Source organism: Schistocerca americana, chromosome 4 (assembly GCF_021461395.2).
Source record: "Schistocerca americana isolate TAMUIC-IGC-003095 chromosome 4, iqSchAmer2.1, whole genome shotgun sequence".
In the NCBI taxonomy this organism is placed as follows: domain Eukaryota; kingdom Metazoa; phylum Arthropoda; class Insecta; order Orthoptera; family Acrididae; genus Schistocerca; species Schistocerca americana.
Window position 1 is genome coordinate 473,241,015 of NC_060122.1, and position 17,671 is coordinate 473,258,685.

General features: G+C 46.0%; 1 protein-coding gene across 1 annotated transcript in view; it reads left to right on the top strand.

The window, feature by feature from the left end:
- The window catches only part of LOC124613554 (protein nervous wreck), a 754,174-nt gene that overhangs the window by 656,793 nt on the left and 79,710 nt on the right, over positions 1-17,671 (top strand). The window contains exon 15 of the mRNA XM_047142268.1: positions 13,555-13,781. Coding sequence (XP_046998224.1) covers positions 13,555-13,781 — 227 coding nt within the window. The remainder of the gene's footprint in view (positions 1-13,554; positions 13,782-17,671) is intronic.

Genomic DNA, 17,671 nt, shown 5'->3' on the forward strand with positions numbered 1-17,671 from the left:
CTGAAACGTGATGGTACGCATTTGGCCTCCTTACACGAGGCATCACAACAACGTTTCACCAGGCAACGCCGGTCAACTGCTGTTTGTGTATGAGAAATCGGTTGGAAACTTTCCTCATGTCAGCACGTTGTAGGTGTCGCCACCGGTGCCAAACTTGTGTGAATGCTCTGAAAAGCTAATCATTTTCATATCACAGCATCTTCTTCCTGTCGATTAAATTTCGCGTCTGTAGCACGTCATCTTCGTGGTGAAGCAATTTTAATGGCCAGTAGTGTAATACCAGTACAAAACGTGACATAACAGCTCTCCTCTGCTAGAGTCACCCACTCTGTATGTCCGTTCAACGATACCATTAACAGCACTACATAAAAGACAGACCAGCTTTTAATTACGGTGCATTAAAATCAGTTCTTCAAGAGAAACAGTGTCGTTAGCATTGAACAAAAAGGAATCTTGCAAATGGGCACATATAAAAAACAGTATACTACAACTAATAACGAAATAAAACAACGTGTCTTTCCTTTATCAGTGCGTTTCTGCGGAGTCAAATACTTCCACTTTCCTCTTGGTGCTTGCTTTTCTCGCCCATAATAACTTTCTCACACACATCTGCTTTAGTGCTTGCGGAGCAGCACAGTGCAATAAAATGCCACCTGTAACAAACCTGAGTTAATATCTTGCAGGGCCAATGTTGAAAGCTAGTCAGTTCCACAGTAATCCACAAGGCCACATCGTTCGACACACGATAAGCACTGTAAGTGGTTTACTGTGACACCTCGACTAATGCAAGTAGCCGATATGAGACACTTAGCATCCTCGGTGGCATTGCCTATCCTGTTGGATATAATCACAGCTTGTGCACATAATCCACAATGCATGTTTCAACCCAGTTGCTGACAAACATGAACAGTCCGATTTCGTGCAAGACGACTCGGTAACTGAGGTCGAGGAGCACAGTCTCACCGCCCTCCTCGTCTCGTCACATGCCTCGCGCGCCATATCGCCATATCGCGCGCGCCAACGAGACTCCTGCCAGCGAATAGTCGCGTTCTCCGTCAGCGTTGGACACGAACCCGATGGCCGCCGGAGGTGAAGTCGCGATCCGCAAACGGCTCCAGTGCCGTCACGGTACAGTGCCACGAGGGAAAAAAATTCTCTGCAATAGTCTGGCCGGAGAGTAGGGCCATTGTCGGATCTTTGTCAGTAACGACATTTCTTGCTCGAGTTTTAGGAAATGTTGGTGCGGAGGTATCACCGTTGTAGCTAATCTCCAACGAAATCTCCAGCGCCAGCGTATCTGTAACATACCAAGTCGTCATCTGAGAGATAAAGTTGACTATAAAATTGGCTGCTCGTTGTGTGGAGTCGTGTGGTGTATGTTTGTATCTTGTGTGCTCGACTTGCCTGCTTAAGTCAATTTAGCTGGCTTTATAAGTTCAGCTGGCAGCGCCGATCAGTTTTGCTGTAATACGGGTGATCGCCGATGTAGCATTGTTTGTGTGCTCGTTTTAAGCCTTCAACAGATGTTTCTGGGAGTTATGCTTCCACCTATGTTTATGATCGTAGATCCCCAGTTTCAGGCTGACGGTGTTATTCAAGTGTCTCGTGTTCTTCTACGGTCGTGTGGCGAGTTTTTTAATACCTCCGAGAAAATATCGAGGCGTAATTCATTACGTAAATCCGCGGTGCACTGCTTATCATCCTTAATACCTTGTTCTGTATGACCTGCAGGAGGCCCAGATGCGTTGAGCTCCCCAGACTGGGACTGCGTATGTCATCAGAGGTTTAATAAGTGTCATGTATATAGGTCTCGACATCCTCCTATTCAGTGTTCTTTGCCTGTTGAGCATAGAGTACAGCTCTTTCACACTCGCGTCTGTCTTAGTGGCGACGTGTTGTATATTTGTATATTGTCCCCCCCCCCCCACCCCCCCACCCCCCCACCCGTGTAATCCGATCCATCCTGACACCGAGGTATCTGACTTTTTCACGGAAACATATTGTTCGTGTGTGTGCAGTTACTTGTCTACAGCGTTGGTGTTTGTGCAGTTGTTTCGGTATGCGTGTAAACAGAACTACCTCGCACTTGTCGACGTTTACCTTAATATGCTATTTATCTATATCTACATGGATACTCTGCAAATCACATTTAAGTGCCTGGCAGTCGGTTCATAGAACCACCTTCACAATTCTCTATTATTCCAATGTCGTATAGCGCGCGGAAAGAATGAACACCTATATCTTTCCGTACGAGCTCTGATTTTCCTTATTTTATCGTGGTGATCGTTCCTCCCTATATAAGTCAATGTCAACAAAATATTTTCGCATTCGGAGGAGAAAGTTGGTGATTGGAATTTCGTGAGAAGATTCTGTCGCAACGAAAAACGCCTTTCTTTTAATGATGACCAGCCCAAATTCTGTATCATTTCTGTGACACTCTCTCCCATATTTCGCGATAATACAAAACGTGCTGCCTTTCTTTGAACTTTTTCGATGCTCCGTCAGTCGTACCTGCTAAGGATCCCACAACGCGCAGCAGTATTCTAAAATAGGACGGACAAACGTAGTGTAGGCAGTCTCCTTAGTAGGTCTGTTACATTTTCTAAGTGTCCTGCCAATAAAACGCAGTCTTTGGTTAGCCTTCCCCCCAACATTTCTCAAACATACTCTCGACTGTTTGTGGTCTTGAGCTAATGTTTCGTGATCTTTGGCTAGGATGACGGTGTCATGTGTGTAGATGGCAACTATCGTTCTATGTGTCGTTGGAATATCGTTAATGCAGATATTAAACAAGAGGGGCCTCAGGATGCTGCCTTGGCGTACTCGTATCTCACTAATAGAAGTTTCGAGATATGAGTGTGTGAAACGTACGAGTCCGTCTTGCAAACTGCAAACCAGCGTCGCTGAGTTTGCAGATGCAGCTGTTGTGCCAGAGACGATCAAAGGTTTTTCAGTGTCCAAGACTATGGCCTCCATTTCTCTGCCGCTATTGTAGTGGCCTGTTATATTCTACTACGCGGAGGAGTTGTTGAGTTGTAGAGTGGTGATCCCTGAAGCCGAATCGCTCTGACTTCATGGTGCCGTTGCTCATCAGTCAGGTTCCAACTCTCGACTAATAGGCGTCTACGGAGTGGCACGTCAAGTGTTTATCTTTTTCTGTGTTTTCTGCGTACTATATTTATCGAATTTCCTGCGTGTTTTTCTGTGTAAGAAATTTAATCTCGCTTTTCTGAGAGTGTAAATTAATTCACTCTATTGCGCAATAGTTGATCACTGAACAGCCACCTACATAGTACATTAACGTATCAGCGTCGACTGCTTATACATCAGGAGGGTAGCAAGCTGCATTTCTAGGATTCTGTCTGCTTTTATAGTTCACAGACAGACAGTCGTGCGAAATACTCGTACTTTTGAACACGTTTTGTGAAAACTTCCTTCAGCAGCTAGCTCGGCAGCCCACATGCAATGGAAATATCTTAGACCTTGAAGCTACAAATAGCTAGACCTTATCGACAGTGTCAGTACAGAAACGCGGATAAGCGAACATGATGTCACTATAACAACTATTATTACGAAATTTAATAAATCAGTCAAGAACACTAGGAGAGTGTTTCTACTAAATAGAGAAGATAAGCAGTTGTTTGCATTTCACTTAGACAGTGAATTGATATCATTTAGTTCCAGTAAGAAGGATGTAGAGGAATTCTGGGCAATGCTTAAGCTGAAAATCCTAATCTGGAGAGTTACATGACTAGCAAGTGAATAAGGGATGGAAAAAATCCTGCATGGCTTAGTAACGAAATTCGGAAGATGCTGAGGAAGCAGATGTTGTTGCATTCTCGAGTCAAAAGAGAACGCACAAATGACGACAGGCGATGATCAGTAGAGGTTCGTGCCCCTGTGAAAATATCTATGCACGTACCACACAGCAACTAGCGCCTTCACACCTTAACAACAGATCTGGCAGAGGACCAGAGAAAGTTCTGGTCGTATGTAAAATCGCTAAGCGGGTCTCAGGCTTCCATTCAGTCCCTTGTCGAACAGTCTTGTGAGGCAGTTGAAGATAGCAAAACGAAAGCCATAGTAATCAATTGCAGTCGTTCACATAGGGGAATCGTACAAACATATCGGCATTTGACCATCAGACGGACTCCAGTATGGACGACAGATTAACAAGCGTCCATGGCGTAGAGAAACAACTCAATGATTTGAAAGCAAATAAATCAGCAAGTCAGGATGGAATCCCAATTCGGTTTTATAAAGAGTACTCTACGGCATTGGCCCCTTATCTAGCCTGCACTTATCGTGAATCTCTCGCCCAGCACGAAGTCCCAAGTGACTGAAAATGTGCATAGGTGACGCCAGTATATAAGAAGGGTAAAAGAACGGACCCCCCAAGTTATAAACCAATATCCCTAACTTCGGTTTACTGCAGAATCCTTGAACGTGTTCCCAGTTCGAATATACTGAACTTTCTTGAGATTGAAAAGCTTGCAACCACGAATCAGCAAGGTTTTAGAAAGAATCGCTCGTGTGAAAGTCAGCTTGCCCTTTTCTCACATGATGTACTGCGAACTGTGGATGAAGGACAACAAGCAGATTCCATATTTCTAGATTTCCGGGAAGTTTTTGACACGGTGCCTAATTGCAGGCTGTTAACGAAGGCACGAGCATAAGGGACAAGTTCACAGATATGTGGAAGGTTCGAAGACTTCTTAAGTAACAGAACGCAGTACGTCATCGTCGACTTCGAGTGTTCATCAGAGACAATGGTATGGCCAGGAGTGTCCCAGGGAAGAGTGGCAGGATAGCTGTTGTTCTCTGTATACATAAATGATTTGGAGGACAGGGTGGGCAGCAATATGCGGTTGTCTGATGATGATGCTGTGGATTACGTAAAGGTGTCGAAGTTGAGTGACTGTGGGAAAATACAAAATGACTTACACAAAATTTCTAGTTGGTGTGATGAATGGCAGCCAGCTCTGAATGTGAAAGAATGTAAGTCAATTCGGATGAGTAGGAAGAGTAAACGTGTAGTGTTCAGATACAGTGTTACTAGCGTCTAGTTTGACACAGTTAAGTCGTTTTAACTGGACGTAACGTTGCAAACCGATATAAAATGGAACGAGCGTGTGAGATCTGCCGGCGTGTGGCCGAGCGGTTGTAGGCGCTTCAGTCTAGAACCGCGCTGCCGCTACGGTCGCAGGTTCGAATCCTGCCTCGGGCGTGGATATGTGTGATGTCCTTAGGTTGGTTAGGTTTAAATAGTTCTAAGTCTAGGGGACTGATGACCTCAGATGTTAAGCCCCATAGTGCTTAGAGCTATTTTTGTGTGGGAGCTAAGATAGGGAAGGTGAATGGTCGACTTTTGTTTATTGGGAGAACTTTGGGAAAGAGTGGTTCGCCTGTAAAGGACACAGCATTATAAGACGCTGGTGCGACATGTTCTTGTGTATTGCTTGAGGCCGGACTGGAGGAAGGCATCAAAGCACTTGAAAAGCGGGCTGCTGTATTTGTTACCGATAGATTCGAACAACACTTAAGTGTTACGGAGATACTTCGGGAACTCAAATTCGAATCACTGGAGGAAAGGAGACGTTCTTTTCGAGAAACACTGTTGAGAAAATTTAGAGAACCGACATTTGAAGCTGATTGCCAAACGATTCTACTGCCGCCAACATACATTGCGCGTTAAGGGCCACGAAGAAAAGATATGAGAATTTAGGGCTCATTGGAGGTACATAGCCGGATGTTTTTCCGTCGCTCTATTTGCGAGTATAACAGGAAATGACTAGTAGAGGTACAGTGTACCCTACACCACGCACCGTACGGTTGCTTGCGGAGTATCTATGTATATGTAGATGTAGATCCAACAGCTAGTGAGTCGTTTTAGATTCACCATCTCAACAAACTCACTGGGCGAGCTCAGCACGCTCACGGGTCAGTAATTTTGTGGGAAGGAGTGGGCTTCCCCTGGCTTACTGAGCATCAGGACCTTTGCCGTCTTCCAAAAGGCAAGGAAGCGTTGGTGTCGTAGGATGGCATTCGTGATGTTAAATATTCTGTGTCTTTATCCGTGGACTTCATGAGGAGACGGTTCTGAATGCCGTCGAGACTGGGAGGATTTATAACTGAGGACTACTTAATAGCCCACGTGGTTTCCATGTCTCCTAGCCTGGGCGAAATCACCTCCCGGCACCATTTCCATGTGTATCAGACAAGCATGCGTATCTGAGTGACAGTATATTGTGAAGATACAGACACTGTATAAACACAGATATTGTAACCACAAGTGATGCACCTGTGTCTGAACGGGACAAAATGGCAATATACTATTTGTCTCACTGCACGGGAATCTCGAATTGTGCGAGCAAAATGACTGTGACCACGTGTCATATGAAAGTTTTTGAGGCCCATCTTTATACAGAATGAATGAGGGACTTCAGCTGTTCAATATAAAACGTCAAATCAAAAACACTTTCACCCGTTCTATATCTCAAATTTTATTTTACTTATGTGACCAATTTCGGCGTTTCACTACGCCTTCTTCAGGCCCTCTGACCGATGTTTTGTAAGACTCGAATCTCATGTGCAATCGGAATAGGGGCCAGCATTCAGTAACTAATATCTGTGCTAGAAGGAACTCGTTAAACCTCGGCTACACGATAAATCAGTCTAATCTAAAAGCCATAAATTCAACTAAATGCCTAGGTATTACAATTACGAGCAACTTTAATTGGATGAAACACATAGAAAATGTTGTGTGGAGGCTAACCAAAAACTGCGTTTTATTGGCAGGACACTTAGAAAATGTAACAGACCTACTAAGGAGACTGCTTACACTACGCTTGTCCGTTCTCTTTTAGATTACTGCTGCGCGGTGTGGGATCCTTACCAGATAGAACTGACGGAGTACATCTAAAAAGTTTAAAGAAGGCCAGCATGTTTTGTATTACCGCGAAATATGGGATAGAGTATTTACTAAGATGGTATCTGTTCTTTCTGACATGTCCGAAAGAACAGATACCATCGGTGACCAAGCAGCTCGTTAGAATGAAATTACAATGAAATGAACACCCTTAGCTGCTTACAGGCGTTGACATACGTCAACGGGGAAAGATGAAAATGTGTGCCCCGACCGGGACTCGAACCCGGGATCTCCTGCTTACATGGCAGACGCTGTGTCCATCTGAGCCACCGAGGACACAGAGGATAGCGTGACTGCAGGGATTTATCTCTGGCACGCCTCCCGCGAAACGCCTGTAAGCAGCTAAGGGTGTTCATTTCATTGTAATGGGAGAGAGTGTCACAGAAATTATACGCGATTTGGGCTGGACATCATTAAAAGAAAGGAGTCTTTCGTTGCAACGGAATCTTCTCACCAACTTTCTCCTCCGAATGCGAAAATATTTTGTTGACGCCGACCTTCATAGGGAGGAACGATCACCACGATAAAATAAGGGAAATCAGAGTTCGTACGGAAAGATATAGGTGTTCATTCTTTCCGCGTGCTATACAAGATTGGAATAGTAGAGAATTGTGAAGGTGGTTCGATGAACCCTCTGCCAGGCACTTAAATGTGATTTGCAGAGTATCCATGTAGATGTAGATGTACTTTTACAACAACGCGATCCATTCGTTCATCAATTGCAGACTGTTAGACTAACATGTACATGAGATTGGATTCTTCCGACACGTCGGTCTGGAGGCCTGAGGTGGGGTAATGAAATGCCAAAACTGAGGGGATAAGTAAAAGAAATTTGAAATATTGACGTTTTATATGGAATTTTTGATCAGTCCTGGAAGTGTGCTCGTGTAACCGAAATGATTAAGGCGATCACTCGCATTAAGCGGGAGATTCGGGTTCGAGTCCCGGACCGGCACAAATTTTCATATTTCACAAACAGCTGACTTCAATGCATAATCACAGAATGCGAACCTATTTCGTAACGTTTACTAGAACTGTAATCGTCCGTGACAGTGTCATTGTACTGAGAAGATTCAGACACTATATAAACAGACACACTATAACAATCAGTGATGAATATAAAAGGACACTTGGCGTCTCCAGGAAGCGCCGACGATCATTTCGTCTCAAATAAAAGCTATAACCTGTGACGTGGTTTATCAGCCCTAGACGTTTGACTTAAAATGTAAGTTTACATCTCCATTGTAAAGTAAACTGCAGCAATCACAGCCACAGTATTTCCATCTAGGCTAGTTTTACCAGTAATCGATTCTACTGACTTTCGGAAAACCTGCAGAAGAACGGGTAGTCGTTATACCTCCTTCTTCATTCTTCTGATAGTCTTTGCCTCCTTATCCAATGTGGGTGGAAAGGCTTTGTTCCGTGATTGATGCACATTCTTGTCACAGCAATTATCACCTTTCTCATTACTTTTCTGATGCAAGGAGAATTCGTAAGTTGAATAGGCCACTGCGGTGTACTGAATGCTACTATTCTATTATACTTGTAAATAATAGATTTGAGCTATCAGTCGTCCTTTTTAAACTTTATTGGCAGATCTAGATTTCAGCTAGAGACTAGCCATTCTCAATGCACTATCATTTTTGATCATTACATGCATTGATCAAAAATGATAGTGCATTGAGAATGGCTAGTTTCTAGCTGAAATCTAGATCTGCCAATAAAATTTAAAAATGACGACTGATAGCTGAAATCTATTATTTACAAGTCAATACAACAGTCGCTGCGTGCAATGGCCTTCTAAACGGAAGGTAAACTGATTCTTTTATGCATTCATCACAAAGAAATTTGGTAAACTATCAAAGGCGATGGCGGGAGAGTTGTTTGTATCTACGAGTATTATAGCGCATGGGATGCAGTCTAATGAAAAATGCTCCTTACTGCGGCCTCGACTTACATTTGGCGGAACCGTCAGACAGGTGGACCTTTCTCCCTTACTTTTGTTACGGTTTTATACTGAAGTGACTAAAGTGAATGGATATCTCCTAATATCGTGTCGGACCTCATCTAGCACGACATAGTGCAGCGCTTCGACGTGGGATGGAATCAACAAGTCGTTGGGAGTCCCCTGCAGAAATATTGAGCCGCGCTGCTTCTGTAGCCGTCCATAACAGCGAAAGTGTTGCCGTGCAGGATTTTGTGCACAAACTGACCTCTCAAATTTATCCCATAAATCCTCTATGCGATTGATGTCGGGCGATCTGCGTAGCCGTCTGATTCGTTCGAACTGTTCAGAATGTTCTTCAGATCAGTCGTGAACAACTGTGGCCCGGTGACATGGTGCAGCGTCGCCGATAAAAACGCCGTCGTAGTTTGGGAACATGAAGTCCATGAATGGTTGTAAATGGTCTCCAAGTAGCGGAACATAACCATTTCCAGCCCACATCATTATAGAGCCACCACCAGCTTGAACAGGCCTTATTGACAAATTTTGCCATGGCTTCGTGGAGTCTGCGCCCCACTCTAACCCTACCATCAGCTCTTACTGACTGAAATCGGGACTCATCTGACTAGGCCACGGTTTAGGGTCCAACCGATATGGTCACGAGCGCAGGAGACGCGCTGCAGACGATGTGCTGTCAGCAAAGACACTCGGTTCCGTCTTCTGTTGCCACAGCCCATTAAGACCAAATTTCACCACACTGTCCTAACGGATACGTTAGTCTTACGACCCTCATTGATTTTTGCAGTTATTTCACGCAGTGATGCTTGTCTGTTATCAATGACAAGCCGCTGCTCTCGGTCGTTAAGTGAAGACCGTCGACTACTGCGTTGTCCACGGCAAGACGTAATGCCTGTTGATATTCTCGGCCTATTCCTGACAGTGTGGATCACGGAATATTGAGTTCCCTAGCAATATTCGAAATGGAATGTCCCTTGCGCCTAGCTCAACTATCGTTCCGTGCTTAAAGTCTGTTAAAAACCGTCCTGCGGCCTTAATAATGTTGGAAAGCTTTTCGTGTGAATCACCGGAGTACAAATGACGGCTCCACCCAATGCATTACCCTTTCATACGTTGTGTATGCAATGCTACCGCCATCTGTATGTGCACATATCTCTGACCTATTGCTTTAGTCACCTCACTGCCGAGCGGCTACAACTAAACTTTCTCTATTTAATACGTTATTACACGGGCACTAGTTACCGTACGTGTACCAAACTTGGTAGCACTAATGTCAAGAGTATGGCGTGCATGATTTCCATGCGACACAGATTCGCCGTCCACTTCCAACAATGCCCACCATGTGTTGTGATCAGTCATCGTGATTCATAGTCTCACACACCTGACCAGTCGTAGTGCACTTCTTGACGAGCCAACATGAGCTTGGAGCCGGCCGCGATGGTCTGGCGGTTCTAGGCGCTCAGTCTGGAGCCGCGCGACTGCTACGGTCGCAGGTTCGAATCCTGCCTCGGGCATGGATGTATGTGATGTCCTTAGGTTAGTTAGGATTAAGTAGTTCTAAGTTCTGGGGGACTGATGACGATAGATGTTAAGTCCCATAGCGTTCAGAGCCATTTGAACCATGAGCTTGGACAAAAGGAGCAGGGCACTATTGGTGAAGCTCTATTATTATAACAACAGTAATGCTGTAGCTTCCTTCGAGAATATCTCCGGCTGAAAGGATTACGGTAGGATCCTTTTCCTCCACCTACTGTGAGCAGCATGATGTAGTTCAATCAGCTGGAGAACTGGGCGTCGCTCCGCGAAGAGGCCGACGACCAGTTGCACCACAGGCGGTTGATGAAATCGCTGTTGCTATGGCAGACAATGCTGCGCGAAATTCCCGATCGTCAGGCAGACACGTGCTGCGTCACATCCCGTGCTTCGAACTATTCTCAAATGTATCCGTACTAGATCCATATCGTACAGCGGCTTGCACCACAGGACGCACAACGACGTGTTGACTTCACTCTCGATTTTCTCGCAAGGATTGAAGGTGATGAAGGCTGGCTCTGGACCATCCTATGGACAGACGAAGTTAATTTTTCTATGACATACAGAAATGCCGAGTGTGGGGATCTTCACCTCCAGTCACTCTGCATGAAGTTCCTCTGTATGATGTACGTGTCACCCTATGATGTGGCTTCACGGCTACGTTCATCATCGGCCCACTCATTTTTGAACAGGTTGGCGCTCAAGGACCGAAACATCCAGTGTGACTGGCCAACGTTAGTGCGATATGCTTCGACAGCATATCATATTAGCCCTACAGGATAGAGACGCATTCAGCTGAACAGTTTTCATGTAAGACGTTGCCCCACGGCACATCGATCGTAAAGTTCACCTGCTTCTCCGAAACACATTTGGGAACAATCAAATTATCAGCCGATCGTTTCCAAATTCTAGTCCAGCACGACCACCTTATCTCACTCCCTGTGATTTCTGGATGTGGGGCTACCTGAAGGACAGGGTTTACCAAGGGAATGTTCACACAATTGCTGATCTGAAGGGCAGCATATCAGGTAGCCAGCATGCATACACACATGCTTCGATCCGCTGTGCAAGATGCAATCCCGCGTTTTCATACACTTCTGGACACTGATGGATGGCATATTCTACATTTACTTCTACATTTATACTCCGCAAGCCACCAAACGGTGTGTGGTGGAGGGCACTTTACATGCCACTGTCATTACCTCCCTTTCCTGTTCCAGTCGCGTACAGTTCGCGGGAAGAACGACTGCCGGAAAGCCTCCGTGCGAGCTCGAATCTCTCTAATTTTACATTCGTGATCATCTCGGGAGGTATAAGTAGGGGGAAACAATATGTTCGATACCTCGTCCAGAAACGCACTCTCTCGAAACCTGGACAGCAAGCTACACCGCGATGCAGAGCGCCTCTCTTGCAGAGTCTGCCACTAGAGTTTGCTAAACATCTCCGTAACGCTATCACGGTTACCAAATAACCCTGTGACGACACGCGCCGCTCCTCTTTCGATCTTCTCTATCTCCTCTGTCAACCCGACCTGGCACGGATCCCACACTGATGAACAATACTCAAGTATAGGTCGAAAGAGTGTTTTGTAAGCCACCTCCTTTGTTGATGGACTACATTTTCTAAGGACTCTCCCAATGAATCTCAACCTGGCACCCGCCTTACCAACAATTAATTTTAAATGATTTTTCCACTTCAAATCGTTTCGTACGCATACTCCCAGATGTTTTACAGAAGTAACTGCTACCAGTGTTTGTTCCGCTATCATATAATCATACAATAAAGGATCCTTCTTTCTATGTATTCGCAATAAATTACATTTGTCTATGTTAAGGGTCAGTTGCCACTCCCTGCACCAAGTGCCTATCCGGTGCAGATCTTCCTGCATTTCGCTGCAATTTTCTAATGCTGCAACTTCTCTTTATAGTATAGCACCATTCGCGAAAAACCGCATGGAATTTTCGACACTATCTGCTAGGACATTTATATATATTGTGAAAAGGAATGGTCCCATAACACTCCCCTGTAGCACGCCAGAGGTTACTATAACGTCTGTAGACGTCTCTCCATTGATAACAACGTGCTGTGTTCTGTTTGCTAAAAACTCTTCAATCCAGCCACACAGCTGGTGTGATATTCCATAGGCTCTTACTTTGTTTATCAGGCGACAGTGCGGAACTGTATCGAACGCCTTCCGGAAGTCAGGGAAAATGGCATCTACCTGGGAGCCTGTATCTAATATTTTCTGGGTCTCATGAACAAATAAAGCGAACTGGGTCTCACACGATCGCTGTTTCCGGAATCCATGTTAATTCCTACAGAGTAGATTCTGGGTTTCCAGAAATAACATGATACGCAAGCGAAAAACATGTTCTAAAATTCTACAGCAGATCTATAGGCCTACAGTTTTGCGCATCTGCTCGACGACCCTTCTTCAGAACTTGGACTACCTGTGCTCTTTTCCAATCATTTGGAACCTTCCATTCCTCTAGAGATTTGCGGTACACGGCTGTTAGGAGGGAGGCAAGTTATTTCGCGTACTCTGTGTAGAATCGAATTGGTATCCCGTCAGGTCCAGTGGACTTTCCTCTGTTGAGTGATTTCAGTTGCTTTTCTATTCCTTGGATACTTATTGCGATGTCAGCCATTTTTTCGTTCGTGCGAGGATTTAGAGAAGGAGATGCAGTGCGGTCTTCCTCTGTGAAACAGCTTTGGAAAAAGGTGTTTAGTATTTTAGCTTTACGCGTGTCATCCTCTGTTTCATCATCCCAGAGTGTCTGGATATTGAGCCCCTTTTGTAGCAATAATGGTACCAGTATGTAATGGTATGATGTACCGTAGCAGCACATTAAAAGTGTTTCAACTGAACTGAATCTGCATTATTTCTCTTCCCAATGTCCTTGATATTAACGCTACCAAGTATAGCCATCGAACGGTAATTTGTTTCCATGTTATGGCGTGTTAAATAGGGAAAGTTTAATTAAAACCATTCGGTACTACCCCAGTTGCTGTTGCCAATGGCTTGCACTGCTAATAGAGCTGCACTCCACGTACTGGCTTCTGGCCACGCGCCTGCGCTCTCTCGTGCCCTGTTGGGTGCCGGTAGACTTTAGAGGCCTCGCTTTGACAGCCATGGTGGAGGCGGAGCGGCAGCGGCTGGAGCAGCTGACGGCGGGCTGGGACGACCCCACCAACGTGGACTGGGGGCCGCCCGACGACAGCGAGCCGCCCCCGTCCGCGGGGGCGGACTCTACCGGCACGGAGCACGACGCAGAGGCCATGGGCGCACAGGACGCCGAGCCACGCATCTTCCCGCCGGGGCAGACCTTCAAGTGCATCGCACTCTACAACTACACGGTACGTATTTCTTGTGTGTTACATTCACATATACGACAATCAGATTTGAGGCAGTTTAATATCTACAACTCCACTAGGGTCCCAGATAAATGGACAGAATTAAATAATATAGCAGACAATTACAAGCTGAGTTCAATAGAGGGAGATCGTGGAGACACAGACAGAGAGGATGGAGATCTTCAACTAATGATAGCAGTACTGAGGAACTCGATGATCATATTACTGATAATGATACAGACACATAGCTGGATAATTTAACTGATTCACACCTGTAACATTTTGTTGTAGAACTTTGTGTAAATTTACGTAAAAAACTGTAATTATATATGGCAATGTGTAGTAGTATTGAATGCTAAATACACTCCTGGAAATGGAAAAAAGAACACATTGACACCGGTGTGTCAGACCCACCATACTTGCTCCGGACACTGCGAGAGGGCTGTACAAGCAATGATCACACGCACGGCACAGCGGACACACCAGGAACCGCGGTGTTGGCCGTCGAATGGCGCTAGCTGCGCAGCATTTGTGCACCGCCACCGTCAGTGTCTGCCAGTTTGCCGTGGCATACGGAGCTCCATCGCAGTCTTTAACACTGGTAGCATGCCGCGACAGCGTGGACGTGAACCGTATGTGCAGTTGACGGACTTTGAGCGAGGGCGTATAGTGGGCATGCGGGAGGCCGGGTGGACGTACCGGCGAATTGCTCAACACGTGGGGCGTGAGGTCTCCACAGTACATCGATGTTGTCGCCAGTGGTCGGCGGAAGGTGCACGTGCCCGTCGACCTGGGACCGGACCGCAGCGACGCACGGATGCACGCCAAGACCGTAGGATCCTACACAGTGCCGTAGGGGACCGCACCGCCACTTCCCAGCAAATTAGGGACACTGTTGCTCCTGGGGTATCGGCGAGGACCATTCGCAACCGTCTCCATGAAGCTGGGCTACGGTCCCGCACACCGTTAGGCCGTCTTCCGCTCACGCCCCAACATCGTGCAGCCCGCCTCCAGTGGTGTCGCGACAGGCGTGAATGGAGGGACGAATGGAGACGTGTCGTCTTCAGCGATGAGAGTCGCTTCTGCCTTGGTGCCAATGATGGTCGTATGCGTGTTTGGCGCCGTGCAGGTGAGCGCCACAATCAGGACTGCATACGACCGAGGCACACAGGGCCAACACCCGGCATCATGGTGTGGGGAGCGATCTCCTACACTGGCCGTACACCACTGGTGATCGTCGAGGGGACACTGAATAGCGCACGGTACATCCAAACCGTCATCGAACCCATCGTTCTACCATACCTAGACCGGCAAGGAAACTTGCTGTTCCAACAGGACAATGCACGTCCGCATGTATCCCGTGCCATCCAACGTGCTCTAGAAGGTGTAAGTCAACTACCCTGGCCAGCAAGATCTCCGGATCTGTCCCCCATTGAGCATGTTTGGGACTGGATGAAGCGTCGTCTCACGCGGTCTGCACGTCCAGCACGAACGCTGGTCCAACTGAGGCGCCAGGTGGAAATGGCATGGCAAGCCGTTCCACAGGACTACATCCAGCATCTCTACGATCGTCTCCATGGGAGAATAGCAGCCTGCATTGCTGCGAAAGGTGGATATACACTGTACTAGTGCCGACATTGTGCATGCTCTGTTGCCTGTGTCTATGTGCCTGTGGTTCTGTCAGTGTGACCATGTGATGTATCTGACCCCAGGAATGTGTCAATAAAGTTTCCCCTTCCTGGGACAATGAATTCACGGTGTTCTTATTTCAATTCCCAGGAGTGTATGAATGGCATTAGAGTATGTTTAGATATAGAATAGGGTAGAATATTGCTGGTGAGAGGGCCATTGCTCGATGATATCATTCCGAGCCCTGCCCCTCACACCAGCATCACAACACACACATGCACAAAAAAAAGATGTATTAACCACTAGATGTTGGACATGGACACACAATACGAGAACTAGTATTTAGTACGAAGCGAAGAGTGGTAAGGCTCGAGGAATGTTCCGAGGTTTTCTTCTCATGGCCTTGTTGGTGTAGGAATACTTAGTAAATATCACTTTATTTTTTGTATTTTTGAGTTGGTATACTTCAAATTATGATAATTAAAGATTATTTTGTATTATTAATATTTAAAATTATAAGTATGTTTGTTAATATTTTCTTTTTCTTTCCTAATTATTAAATGCTGCTCAGTTGTTGACTAAAACTGCCTGACACTGTACTTGGTCCGCCCCCACGGGGCGGGACACGGGCAACGGGACATCAGTAACTCAAGTTCGTATATGTATTAGATCAGTATGTGGAGGTTTGATGGGTCTATGTTCATTACTATGTGGATTTTCCCTTGCTCTTGACCCTGAGTTACTGATGTGACGGCTAAGAGACCGACTGCAGTAGTACAGCCCGCTTTTTTATACAGGCAGCAGGCTTATTTGGCAAGCAGCAAATGAAAAAAGAAAAGAAAAAAAAGTGGTACGTACGGGTCTCCCAAATGCAGACGGGTAACATATCGCAGGACATTCGGCAACGCAAAACACTGGTAACGCCTTGAGGGAGAGACTAACGTTTATTAGACTGTAGGAAATACAGCAAGGAGCCACAAGTCTTTTTTTTTAATTGTTATTTTGTACTGTTATTAGTTTCAGGCCTGCGCCCATCATCAAACAGTAGCGTAGACTTCTTTGCAAGTTTTACATTTGTGTCCTAAAGTATAACGCAGGTTTTTGTGGTTACATAATTTTGCATTTATACACTGAAGAGCCAAAGAAACTGGCACACGTACCTAATATGGTGTACGCCCCCAGCGGGCACGCAGAAGTGCCGTAGGAGGACGTGGCATGGACTCGACTAATGTCTGAAGTAGTGCTGGAGGGAACTGACACCATGAATTCTGCAGGAGGGTCCATAAATCCGAATAAGAGTACGAGGGAGTGCGGTCTCTTCTGAACAGCACGTTGCAAGGCATTCCAAATATGATAAATTATGTTCATGTCTGGGGAGTTTGGTGGCCAGCGGATGCGTTTAAACTCAGAAGAGTGTTCCTGGAGTCACTCTGTAGCAATTCTGGATGTGTGGGGTGTCGCACTATCCTGCTGGAACTGCACAATGCCGGAATGCACTATGGAGGTGAATGGATGGAGGTGATCAGACAGTAAGCTTACGTACGTGTCATGTGTCAGGGGTCCTATATCACTCCATCTGCACATGCCCCACAACATTACAGAGCCTTCAAAACTTGAACAGTCCCCAGCTGACATACAGGGTCCATTGGCTCAAATGGTTCTGAGCACTATGGGACTTAACTGCTGAGGTCATCAGTCCCCTAGAACTTAGAACTACTTAAACCTAACTAACCTAAGGACATCACACAAATCCATGCCCGAGGCAGGATTCGAACCTGCGACCGTAGCGGTCGCGCGGTTCCAGACTGTAGCGCCTAGAACCGCTCGGCCACTCCGACAGGTCAGGGTCCATTGGGTCATGATGTTGCCTCTGTACCCGTACAGATACAATTTGAAACGAGACTCGCCCGACCATGTAACATGTTTCCAGTCATCAACAGTCCAACGTCAGTGTTGACGGGCCACGGCAAGGCGTAAAGCTATGAGTTGCGTAGTCATCAAGGGTACACGAGTGGTCCTTCGGTTCCGAAAACCCATATTGATGATGATTCATTGAATGGTTCGCACGCTGACGCTTATTGATGATGCACCATTGAAATATGCAGCAATTTGCACTAAGGATTGCACTTCTGTCACGCTGAACGATTGTCTTCAGTCGTCGTTGTTCCCGTTCTTGCAGGATCTTTTCCCGGCTGCAGTGATGTTAGGGATTTGATATTATACCGAATTCTTGATATTCACGTACACTCGTGAAAGGGTCGTAG